General features: G+C 57.4%; 1 protein-coding gene across 7 annotated transcripts in view; it reads right to left on the bottom strand.

Moving 5' to 3' along the window:
• Window positions 1-12,123, bottom strand: part of SPTBN4 (spectrin beta, non-erythrocytic 4) — a 68,373-nt gene that overhangs the window by 17,204 nt on the left and 39,046 nt on the right. For all 7 annotated transcript variants that reach the window (XR_010443319.1, XM_064738004.1, XM_064738005.1 and 4 more), the window contains 8 exons: window positions 11,282-11,506; window positions 9,517-9,606; window positions 8,307-8,585; window positions 5,088-5,218; window positions 4,772-4,976; window positions 3,037-3,659; window positions 1,048-1,186; window positions 880-964 (listed from right to left, as the gene is read on the bottom strand). Coding sequence is in view for 6 of the 7 variants with exons in the window: in XM_064738004.1 (XP_064594074.1) it covers window positions 880-964; window positions 1,048-1,186; window positions 3,037-3,659; window positions 4,772-4,976; window positions 5,088-5,218; window positions 8,307-8,585; window positions 9,517-9,606; window positions 11,282-11,506 (1,777 nt within the window). In the remaining variant the exon portion in view is untranslated. The remainder of the gene's footprint in view (window positions 1-879; window positions 965-1,047; window positions 1,187-3,036; window positions 3,660-4,771; window positions 4,977-5,087; window positions 5,219-8,306; window positions 8,586-9,516; window positions 9,607-11,281; window positions 11,507-12,123) is intronic.

Raw genomic sequence — 12,123 nt, 5'->3', positions numbered from 1 at the left:
CTGTAATTTTGTGTTCCTCATACTTTGGTGATTCCCATAATTTGATGTTCCTCATAATTTGGCGTTCCCCATAATTTAATTTGGTGTTCCTCGTAGTTTGGTGTTCCCTGTAATTTCATGTTCCTCATAGTTTGGTGATCCCCATAATTTGATGTTCTTCATAACTTGGTGCTCCCCATAATTTGGTGTTCCCCATAATTTTAATTTCATGTCCCCCATAATTTGGTGATCCCCATACTTTTGTGTTCCTCATAATTTGGTGTTCCCTATAATTTGGTGATCCTCATAATTTGGTGTTCCCTGTAACTTGGTGTTCCCCGTAATTTCAAGTTCTTCATAATTTGGTGCTCCCCATAATTTGATGTTCTTTGTAATTTGGTGTTCCCCATAATTTGGTGTTCCTCATAATTTGGTGTTCCCTGTAATTTCATGTTCCCCATAATTTGGTGATCCCCATAATTTCATGTTCCTCATAATTTGGTGATCCTCACAATTGGGTTCCATAATTGGTGATCCCCATATTTCATGTTCCTCTAATTGGTTTCCCCATAATTGGTGACCCCATAATTCATGTTCCCCATAATTTGGTGATCCCCATAATTTCATGTTCCTCATAGTTTGGTGTTCCCCATAATTTCATGTCCCCCATAACCTGGTGTCCCCCGTAACCTGCTGACTCCCACAAATTGACTCCCACGACCCAATGTCCACCCCAACACCTGATGTCCCCCAACACCCAATGTCCACCCGACACCCGATGACCACCCAAAACTTGGTGACCCCCATAAACTGGTGTCCTCCACAACCCAATGCCCACCCCAAGACCCGGTGTCCCCCCAACACTCGCCATCCCCCAAAAACCTTCTGGTGTCCACTCACTCTGCTGCAGCCACTCCCAGTGCTTGTCCCACTTCTCCGTCATCTCCTTCTTCTTGGCCAGCAGCTTCTCCATGTGGGATTTGATCTGCGGGGAGGGGGGGACGTGGCTCGGGACACCCCACAGGTCCCACCGGGCCCCCTCCCCACATTGTCCACCCCCCCGGGCACCTCGTCGGCCGCGGGGCTCTTGCTGAGGACCAGGCTCTTGCCCAGCTCCAGGCAGGTGGCCACGTTCTTGGCGCGCGCCTCCATCTCCGTCTTGAGGCTCTGGTGGTCGTTCATCAGCAGCTCCACCGAGGACACGTCCCTGGGGCGGGGATGGACAAGGGGGGAGGTCCTTGGTGGTGGGAGGGGACATTGGCATGGGGAAGGGTGGGGGGTTTCTCCTGATGGACCAGGATATGGTCCTTGGGTCCATGGTGGGACAGGACATGGTCCTTGGGTTCATGGTGGGACAGGACATGGTCCTTGGGTCCATGGTGGGACAGGACATGGTCCTTGGAGCCATGGTGGGACAGGACATGGTCCTCAGATGGACCATGACACGGGACCTTGGGATGGACCAGGACATGGTCCTTGGGTCCATGGTGGGACAGGACATGGTCCTTGGGTCCATGGTGGGACAGGACATGGTCCTTGGAGCCATGGTGGGACAGGATTTGGTCCTCGGGTCCATGGTGGGACAGGACTTGGTCCTTGGGTCCATGGTGGGACAGGACCCAGGTCCTCAGAAGGACCAGGACATGGGACCTTGGGATGGACCAGGACATGGTTCTTGGGTCCATGATGGAACAGGACATGAACCCTCAGATGGACCAGGACGTGGTTCTTGGCTCCATGGTGGGCCAGGACTTGATCCTTGGGTCCATGGTGGAACCAAGGATCTTCACACGGACCATGATGGAACCCAGATCCTCACATGGACCAGGACGTGGTTCTTGGCTCCATGGTGGAACAGGACATGGGCCCTCAGATGGACCAGGACATGTCTTTGGGTCCATGATGGACCAGGACATGGACCCTCGGATGGAGCAGGACATGGGATGGTGGCACCATGAGAGACCAGGACATGGTCCTTGGGTCCTTGGTGGGCCAGGACTTGCTCCTTGGGTCCTGGAACAGGACATGGACCCTCGGATGGACCAGGATGTGGTTCTTGGCTCCATGGTGGGCCAGGACTTGATCCTTGGGTCCATGGTGGAACCAAGGATCCTCACACGGACCATGATGGAACCCAGATCCTCACATGGACCAGGACGTGGTTCTTGGCTCCATGGTGGAACAGGACATGGGCCCTCAGATGGACCAGGACATGGGGTGGTGGCACCATGAGAGACCAGGACATGCTCCTTGGGTCTGTGATGGACCATGGACCCTCGGATGGACCAGGACATGTCTTTGGGTCCATGATGGACCAGGACATGGACCCTCGGATGGACCAGGACATGTTTGGTCCTTGGTGGGCCAGGACTTGCTCCTTGGGTCCTGGAACAGGACATGGACCCTCGGATGGACCAGGACATGGGATGGTGGCACCATGAGAGACCAGGACGTGGTTCTTGGGTCCATGGTGGAACAGGACATGGGCCCTCAGATGGACCAGGACATGGGGTGGTGGCACCATGAGAAGCCAGAATATGTCCTTGGGGCCATGGTGGAACAGGACCCAGATCCTCAGATGGACCAGGACATGGGATGGTGGCACCATGAGAGACCAGGACATGCTCCTTGGGTCTGTGATGGACCATGGACCCTCGGATGGACCAGGACATGTCTTTGGGTCCATGATGGACCAGGACATGGACCCTGAGATGGACCAGGACATGGTTCTTGGGTCCTTGGTGGGCCAGGACATGTCTTTTGGGTCCATGATGGAACAGGACATGGACCCTCGGATGGACCAGGACATGGGATGGTGGCACCATGAGAGACCAGGACGTGGTTCTTGGGTCCATGGTGGAACAGGACATGGGCCCTCAGATGGACCAGGACATGGGGTGGTGGCACCATGAGGACCAGACATGCTCCTTGGGTCTGTGATGGACCATGGACCCTCGGATGGACCAGGACATGTCTTTGGGTCCATGATGGACCAGAACATGGACCCTCGGATGGACCAAGCCCCAGCACCTCCTGAAGCCCCCCCTTGCCCCCTACCTGGGCTTCTCGCCGGCGCCCATCTGGTGCAGCGCGCCGTCCATCCAGGCCAGCAGGTCGCGGGCGGTGCCCACGAAGCGGATCTTGTCGGCCACGCTGGCCACGTGCAGCCGGCACTCCTCGCACGCCGCCAGCAGCTCCTTCCACGCCCGCAGCACCTCCTGCTCGCGGCCCGCGATGGCCTCGGCGTTGTCGCCGGCGTAGAGCGTGCGCAGCTGCGCCGCGCCCTCCTGCAGCCGCCGCACCTGCGTCACCAGCACCTCCACGTCGTGCTCGAAGGCGCCCAGCGCCCGCTGCAGCGCCCCGGCCGAGCCGCGGCCCTCGCGCGCCGCCAGCTCCGGCAGCCGCTGCCGCTTCTCCTCGATCTGCCCCAGCAGCTCCTTGCAGTCGTTGAAGAACTTGTGCAGCTCGTGCGACGCCGCCAGCATCTGCGCGCGCGTCTCCATCAGCTCCAGCAGGTCGGCCCAGGCCTCGTTGACGCCGTCCTTCCACTCGGCGATGGTGGCGGCGTCGGCGTGGCCGTAGTCGATGAGCTCGTCCACCATCTGGTTGACGGCGGCGATGCGCTCCTGGCCCACGCTGCCCGTCTCGCTGGCGAACTCCAGGAACTTCTCCTGCAGCAGCTGAGGCGGCCCCGGGGTGGACGTGGGGCAGGGGGTCAGGGGTGGGCGGGGCGTGGGACCACCAGGGTGGGGTGGGGTGGGGGGGTAGGACCTCCAGGATGGGGCCAGGACCACCAGGATGGTGCCAGGACCACCAGGGTGGGGTGGGGTGGGGCCAGGACCACCAGGATGGGACCAGGACCACCAAGAACGTGTCAGGACCACCAGGATGGGGCCAGGACCACCAGGGTGGGGTGGGGTGGGGGTAGGACCTCCAGACAGTGGACGGAGGAGATGGCCAGGACCACCAGGGCAGGATGCCACCACCAGGATGGTGCCAGGACCACCAGGATGGGGTGGGGTGGGGGTAGGACCTCCAGACGGGATGGAGAGAATGGCCAGGACCACCAGGACAGGATGACACCACCAGGATGGTGCCAGGACCACCAGGGTGGGGTGGGGTGGGGGGTAGAACCACCAGGATGGTGCCAGGACCACCAAGAACATGTCAGGACCACCAGCCAGGGGATGGAGGGGATGGCCAGGACCAGGATGGTGCCAGGACCACCAGGATGGGGCCAGGACCACCAAGAACGTGTCAGGACCACCAGGAAGGTGCCAGGACCACCAAGGGACAGAGGAGATGATCAGGACCTCTAGGATGGTGCCAGGACCATCAGGAACGTGCCACAACCCTCACCCAGCAGACAGAGGGGATGGTCGGGACCACCAGGATGGTGCCAGGAGCAGGATGGTGCCAGGACCACCAGGGGACAGAGGAGATGGCCAGGACCAGGATGGTGCCAGGACCACCAGGAATCTGCCAGGACCCTCACCCAGCGGACAGAGGGGATGGTCAGGACCACCAGGATGGTGCCAGGACCACCAGGATGGTGTCAGGACCATCAGGGGACAGAGGAGATGGCCAGGACCTCTAGGATGGTGCCAGGACCTCTAGGATGGTGCCAGGACCACCAGGAAGGTGCCAGGGCCCCTGCCAGAGCTCAGCAAAGGCCCCCAGACCCCTCACGACAGCACCACCAACTTCTCCACCCCCACCAACTTCTCCACCCCACCTCACCCACGGCACCAAAGCCACCCCACCAACCCCACCAAGCCCGTCCCGCCCTCACCGTGACGTGCTCGAAGTCCTGCCCCAGCTCGGGCGAGCCGGCCACCACCTCCTTCTCGGCGATCCAGTGCTCCAGCTCGTCCACCTCGCGGTTGAGCTGGTAGAGCCAGTACTGCTGCTCCAGCTTGACCTTGCGCTCCTCCACCAGCTCCTTCAGAGACACGTACAGCCGGTCAACCTGCGACTGCCGCCTGCTGACCTGTTCGCTGCGCAACGACACCATGGCGCCGTCAGCCCCGCTGGGTGCTGGGGGCACCCGAGGGTGCTCCGGGGGGTGGGCGGGGCGTGGGCGGGGCGTGGGCGGGGCGTGGGCGGACCTCTGTGGGTGGCCGAGCTCGAGGAGGGCGCGGCACTGGCGGGAGAGCTGGGCGATGGTCTCCTCGTAGTTCTCGATGGTTTGCTCGGTGAGGAGATGCTTCTTGAGGAGCTGCAGGGTGCTCTGCTCGTCCTGCGGGCGCGGGGGTTGGCAGCGGCCGTTGATGGGACCCAACTCAACCAAACAACCAAACCAACCCAACACAACCAACCCAACCCAACCCAACCAACCCAACCCAACCAACCCAACCAACCAACCCAACCCAACTAACCCAACCCAACCCAACCCAACCAACCCAACCAACCCAACCCAACCCAACACCACCAACCAACCCAACCCAACCAACCACCCAACCAACCCAACAAAAGCCAGTGAAACCCAACTCAATCAATCAACCCAACCAACAGAACCCAACCCAACCAACCCAACCAGTCCAACCAACCAACCCAACTCAACCAACCAACCCAACCAACCCAACCCAACCAAACCAACCCAACCCAACCAACCCAACCCAACCAACCAACCAACCCAACCAAACCAACCAACCCAACTCAACCAAACCAACCAACCAACCAACCAACCAACCAACCCAACTAACCCAACCCAACTCAACCAACCCAACCCAACCCAACCAACCAACCCAACTCAACCAACCAACCCAACCAACCCAACCCAACCAAACCAACCCAACCCAACCAACCAACCAACCAACCCAACCAAACCACAACCCAACTCAACAATCAACCACTCAACCAGCAACCAACCAACCAACCCAACCCAAACCAACCAACCCAACCAAACCAACACCAACCCAACAAACCACTAACCAACCAACCCAACCAACCAACCACAACCCAACCAGTCAACAACCAACTCAACCAACCAACTCAACCCAACCAAACCAACCAACCAACCCAACCAACCCAACCAGTCCAACCAACAGAACCCAACCCAACCAACCCAACCAACCAACCCAACAACCAGTCCAACCACCCAACCCAACAAAAGCCAGTGAAACCCAACTCAATCAACCAACCAACCCAACCAACCCAACCATCCAACCCAACAGAGCCAACCCAAACCAACTCAACCAACCAACCCAACCAGTGCAGTCAACCGAACCACCCAAGCCAAGAGAGTCAACCCAAACCAACAAACCAACCCAACCCAACCACCCAACCCAACAGAGCCAACCCAACTCAACCCAACAGAGCCAACCCAAACCAAGTAAGGCACTCAACCCAACCACCCAACCCAACATAGTCAGCCTAAACCAAGCACGGCACTCAACCAACCCAACCAGTCCAACCCAACCACCCAACCCAACCAAGCCAGCTAAACCCAATTTAACCAACCCAACCCAACCCAACCAGGGCAACCAACCCAACTCAACCCAACAGAGCCAATCCAAACCAAGAAAGGCACTCAACCCAAAACCAACCCAACCAATCCACCCAACCCAACAAAGCCAACCCAACTCAACCTGTGCAACCAACCCAAACCAAGAAAGGCACTCAACCCAACCAACCCAACCCAACCAACCCAACCACTCAACCCAACAGAGCCAGCTAAACCCAACTCAACCTGTGCAACCAACCCAACCACCCAACCCAACCAATCCACCCAACCCAACAAAGCCAACCCAACTCAACCTGTGCAACCAACCCAAACCAAGAAAGGCACTCAACCCAACCAACCCAACCCAACCAACCCAACTTCACCCAACCCAAAACCACCCAATTCACCCAATTAAATCAACCCAATGACTGAACACAACCCAATCAACCCAACCCAACCAACGCAACCAACCCAACCCACCCAATTCACCCAGTTCAACCAACCCAACGACCAAACACAACCCAACAACCCAACCCAACCACCCAATTCACCCAATTAAACCAACCCAACCAACCCAAGCCATCAAACTCACCCAAGCAAACCAACCCAACCACCCAATTAAACCAACCCAACTCAACCAAACCCATCAAACTCACCCAACCAGCCCAACCCAACCAAAACCCAACCCAACCCAACCCAACCACCCAACTAAACCAACCCAACCCAACCCAAAACCACCCAATTCACCCAATTAAACCAACCCAACGACTGAACACAACCCAATCAACCCAACCCAACAACCCAACCCAACACAACCAACCCAACCTCACCCAACCCAACCACCCAATTCACCTCATTCAACCAACCCAACCCATCAACCCAACCCAACCAACGCAACCCATCCAATTCACCAATTCACCCAACTAAACCAACCCAACCCAACACCACCCAATTCACCCAATTAAACCAACCCAACTCAACCAAACCCATCAAACTCACCCAACCAGCCCAACCCAACCAAAATGCAACACACCACAACACCCAACCACCCAATCAAACTCACCCAACCAACCCAACCACCCAATTAAACCAACCCAACCCATCAAACTCACCCAACCAACCCAACCCAACCAACCCAACCCAACCCATCAAACTCACCCAATTAAACCAACCCAACCCAACCCATCAAACTCACCCAATCAAACCAACCCAACCAACCCAACCCACCCAATTCACCCAACCCAACCACCCAATTAAACCAACCCAACCCAACCCATCAAACTCACCCAATCAAACCAACCCAACCAACCCAACCCACCCAGTTTACCCAACCCACCCAATTCACCCAACCCAACCACCCAATTAAACCAACCCAACCAACCCAACCCAACCCAACCACCCAATTAAACCAACCCAACCCATCAAACTCACCCAACCAACCCAATTCACCCAACCAAACCACCCAATTAAACCAAACCAACCCAACCCAACCCATCAAACTCACCCAACCAACCCAACCAACCCAACCCACCCAGTTTACCCAACCCACCCAATTCACCCAACCCAACCACCCAATTAAACCAACCCAACCCAATCCATCAAACTCACCCAACCAACCCAACCAACCCAACCCAACCACCCAATTAAACCAACCTAACCCATCAAACTCACCCAACCAACCCAACCAAACCACCCAATTAAACCAACCCAACCCAACCCAACCCATCAAACTCACCCAACCAACCCAACCCAACCCAACCACCCAATTAAACCAACCCAACCCAATCCATCAAACTCACCCAACCAACCCAACCCACCCAGTTTACCCAATTCACCCAACCAGGCCGACCCAACCACCACCGCCCCCCAGCCCCAGCCCCACCTTCCCCTTCTCCTCGTTCATCAGCAGCAGCTCCTGCTCGCCCAGCCACGACTCCACCTCGGCCACGTCGAAGTAGTACTGCTCCAGCTGGAAGGTGGCGTCCAGGGCCTGCTGCCGCCGCTCCGTCTGCTCCTGCAGCTCGGCCCAGAGCGCGCCCAGCCGCTCCAGCAGCCCCCGCACGCCCTCGGCCTCGGGGCTCCGGATGGACGCCACGGCGGCCGCGCGCTCCAGCACCTCGTCCACGCGGGGCCGGTGCACCTGGATCTCCCTGCGCAGGTTCTGAGGGGGCCGTGGGGTGGGGTGGGGTGGAGGGTTCAGTGTGGGGTGGGACCCTCCAGCTCCAGGAGCACCAAGGATGGTGCAAGGTCCCACCTTGGCCCCCAAACTCCACCCAAAAATGGGAGGAGTTTGTGAGGACATCTGCCCATGATCAGTTTTGGGGTCCCACCTTGCTCCCCACCACCCCAACCCCTCGTGGTGAATTTTGGGGTCCCACCTTGCCCCCAAACCCCACCCAAGAAGGTGAGGAGCTGCCCCAACATCTCCCCATGATCAGTTTTGGGGTCCCACCTTGCCCCCAAACCCCTCCCCAGAAGGTGAGGAGCTGCCCCAACATCTCCCTGACCCCAGAACCACCAGGATGGTGGATGGTCCCACCTTGGTCCCCAAACTCCACCCAAAAATGGGAGGAGCTGCCCCAACATCAGCCCATGATCAGTTTTGGGGTCCCACCTTGCTCCCCACCACCCCAACCCCTCGTGGTTAATTTTGGGGTCCCACCTTGGCCCCAAACCCCTCCCCAGAAAGTGAGGAGCTGCTCCAACATCTCCCCATGATCAGTTTTGGGGTCCCAACTTGGCCCCAAACCCCACCCAAGAAGGTGAGGAGCTGCCCCAACATCTCCCCATGATCAGTTTTGGGGTCCCACCTTGCTCCCCACCACCCCAACCCCTCGTGGTGAATTTTGGGGTCCCACCTTGCCCCCAAACCCCACCCCAGAAGGTGAGGAGCTGCCCCAACATCTCCCCATGATCAGTTTTGGGGTCCCACCTTGCTCCCCACCACCCCAACCCCTCGTGGTGAATTTTGGGGTCCCACCTCGGCCCCCAAACCCCACCCAAGAAGGTGAGGAGCTGCTCCAACACCTCCCCAGCCCCCGTGGTGGATTTTGGGGTCCCACCATGAGCCCAGACGCCGCGCGGGCGCTGACCTGGTTCTTCTTGATGAACTGCTGCACGGTCTGGAGGTTGGTGCCGTGGTCCTTGAGCATGGCCAAGGGCAGGCGGTCCTGGACCCACATCTGGGGCAGGGGTGGAGCTCGGTGTCATCGCTGTCCCACATGGCCGTTCCCCACCCCACCCCATTTCCGTGTTCACCTCTGTCCCGTCCCCATCTTCATCCCATCTCCATCCCCCTCCATCTTCATCTTCATCCCATCTCCATCCCACCTGTCTTCATCTTCATCCCATCTCCATCCCACCTGTCTTCATCTTCATCCCATCTCCATCCCACCTGTCTTCATCTTCATCCCATCTCCATCCCACCTGTCTTCATCTTCATCCCATCTTCATCCCATCTCCATCCCATCTCCATCCCATCTTCATCTTCACCTTCATCCCATCTGTCTTCATCTTCATCCCATCTCCATCCCATCCCACCCGTCTTCATCTTCATCCCATCTCCATCCCACCTGTCTTCATCTTCATCCCATCTTCATCTCCATCCCATCTGTCTTCATCTTCATCCCATCTCCATCCCCCTCTGTCTTCATCTTCATCTTCATCCCATCTCCATCCCATCTCCATCCCATGTCTTCACCTCCATCCCATCTCCATCCCCATCCATCTTCATTTCATCTCCATCCCATCTCCATTTCCATCTCCATCTCCACCCCATTCACCAGAAGTCCATCCCACCTCCTTCTCCATCTTCACTCCTCTATCTCCATCCCATCTCCATCCCATTTACATAAAACTCCATCCCATCTCCATTCCATCTCCATTCCAACTCCATCTCCACCCCCTTCATCTCAAACTCCATCCCATCTCCATCCAATCTCCTTCTCCATCTTAACCCCCATCTCCATCTCCATTGTCTCTATCTCCATCCCATCTCCATCCCCATCCATCTCCATCTTCATCCTAACTCCATCCCATCTCCATCCCATCTCTACCCCCTTCACCTAAAACTATGCAATCTCCATCCCATCTCCATCCCATCTCCATCATCTCCATCTCCATCCTATCTCCACCCCTTCACCTAAAACTATCCTATCTCCATCCCCATCCATCTCCATCTTCATCCCAACTCCATCCCATCTCCATCTCCACCTCCATCTCCATCTCCACCTCCATCTCCATCTCCATCTCCATCTCCATCTCCATCTCCATCCCATCTCCATCTCCATCTCCATCTCCATCTCCATCTCCATCTCCATCTCCACCCCCTTCACCTAAAACTATCCCATCTCCATCTCATCTCCATCCCCATCCATCTCCATCTTCATCCCAACTCCATCCCATCTCCATCTCCATCTCCATCTCCATCTCCATCTCCATCTCCATCTCCATCTCCATCTCCATCTCCATACCCATCCATCTCTATCTTCATCTCCATCTCCATCCCATCTCCATCCCCATCCATCTTCATCTCCATCCCATCTCCACCCCCTTCACCTAAAACTATGCTATCTCCATCCCATCTCCATCCCCATCCATCTCCACCCCATCTCCATCTCCATCTCCATCTCCATCTCCATCCCATTCACCTAAAACTATCCCATCTCCATCTCCATCCCATCTCCATCTCCATCTCCATCATCTCCATCTCCATCTCCATCTCCATCTCATCTACATTCCATCTCCACCATCTCCATCTCCACCTCCACCCCATTCACCTCCACCCCCATCCCGCCTCCACCTTCATCCCGACCTCCACCTCCACCCCCACCCAGCCCCACCCCACCCCATACTCACCACCTCGTCCTCCAGCTCGTGGCTGACCTGATGGACCTCCTTGGAGGCCAGCAGGATCCTGCGGCGCTCCTTGAGGGGCTCGATGAGGCGCACGATGCGCGTCCCCACCGCGCTCTGCCGCTCGCCCACGGCCTCGCGCCCGGCCGCCGCTGCCGGCAGCGCCGCCGCCTGCGCCTGCAGCTCGCCCACCTCCTTGGACCACTGCTCCACCTGCGACTCCATGGTCTGCGCGACACGGGGACACCACGCGTGGAGGCCACCATGGCCGGGAAGGGACCCAGAGCGCCCAGAGCTCCTCCCAAAAAAATGTCCCGGTCCCAAAGTGTGGTGGCCTCGTAATTTGGTGTGCACCAAAACATGGTGGCACCCCCTAGAACTTGGTGTCCACCATAAGCTGGTGTCCACCATAACCTGATGTCAGCCCCCATAACATGGTGTTCCTCATAATGGGGTGCCCACCATAATCTAGTGTCACCCCTCCATAATGTGGTGTCCACCATAACCTGGTGGCACCCTCCATAACGTGGTGTTCCTCCTAATGGGGTGTCCACCATAACCTGGTGTCACCCCCCAAAATGTGGTATCACCCCCATAATGTGGTGTCCACCACAACCTGGTGTCCACCACAACCTGGTGTCACCTCCCGTAACTTGGTGTCCACCATAACCTGGTGTCACCCCTCCATAATGTGGTGTCCTCTATAACTTGGTGTCCACCATAACCTGGTGTCACCCACCACAACGTGGTGTCCCTCTTAATGTGGTGTCCACCATAACCTCATGCCCACCATAACCTGGTGTCCCTCCATAGCCTGGTGTCCCAACACCACCCAAAGTCCATCC

This window comes from Zonotrichia leucophrys, unplaced genomic scaffold (genome assembly GCF_028769735.1).
Source record: "Zonotrichia leucophrys gambelii isolate GWCS_2022_RI unplaced genomic scaffold, RI_Zleu_2.0 Scaffold_152_111051, whole genome shotgun sequence".
In the NCBI taxonomy this organism is placed as follows: domain Eukaryota; kingdom Metazoa; phylum Chordata; class Aves; order Passeriformes; family Passerellidae; genus Zonotrichia; species Zonotrichia leucophrys.
Note: the sequence above shows the minus strand (reverse complement) of the source record. Positions and strands in the feature narration are given on the sequence as shown.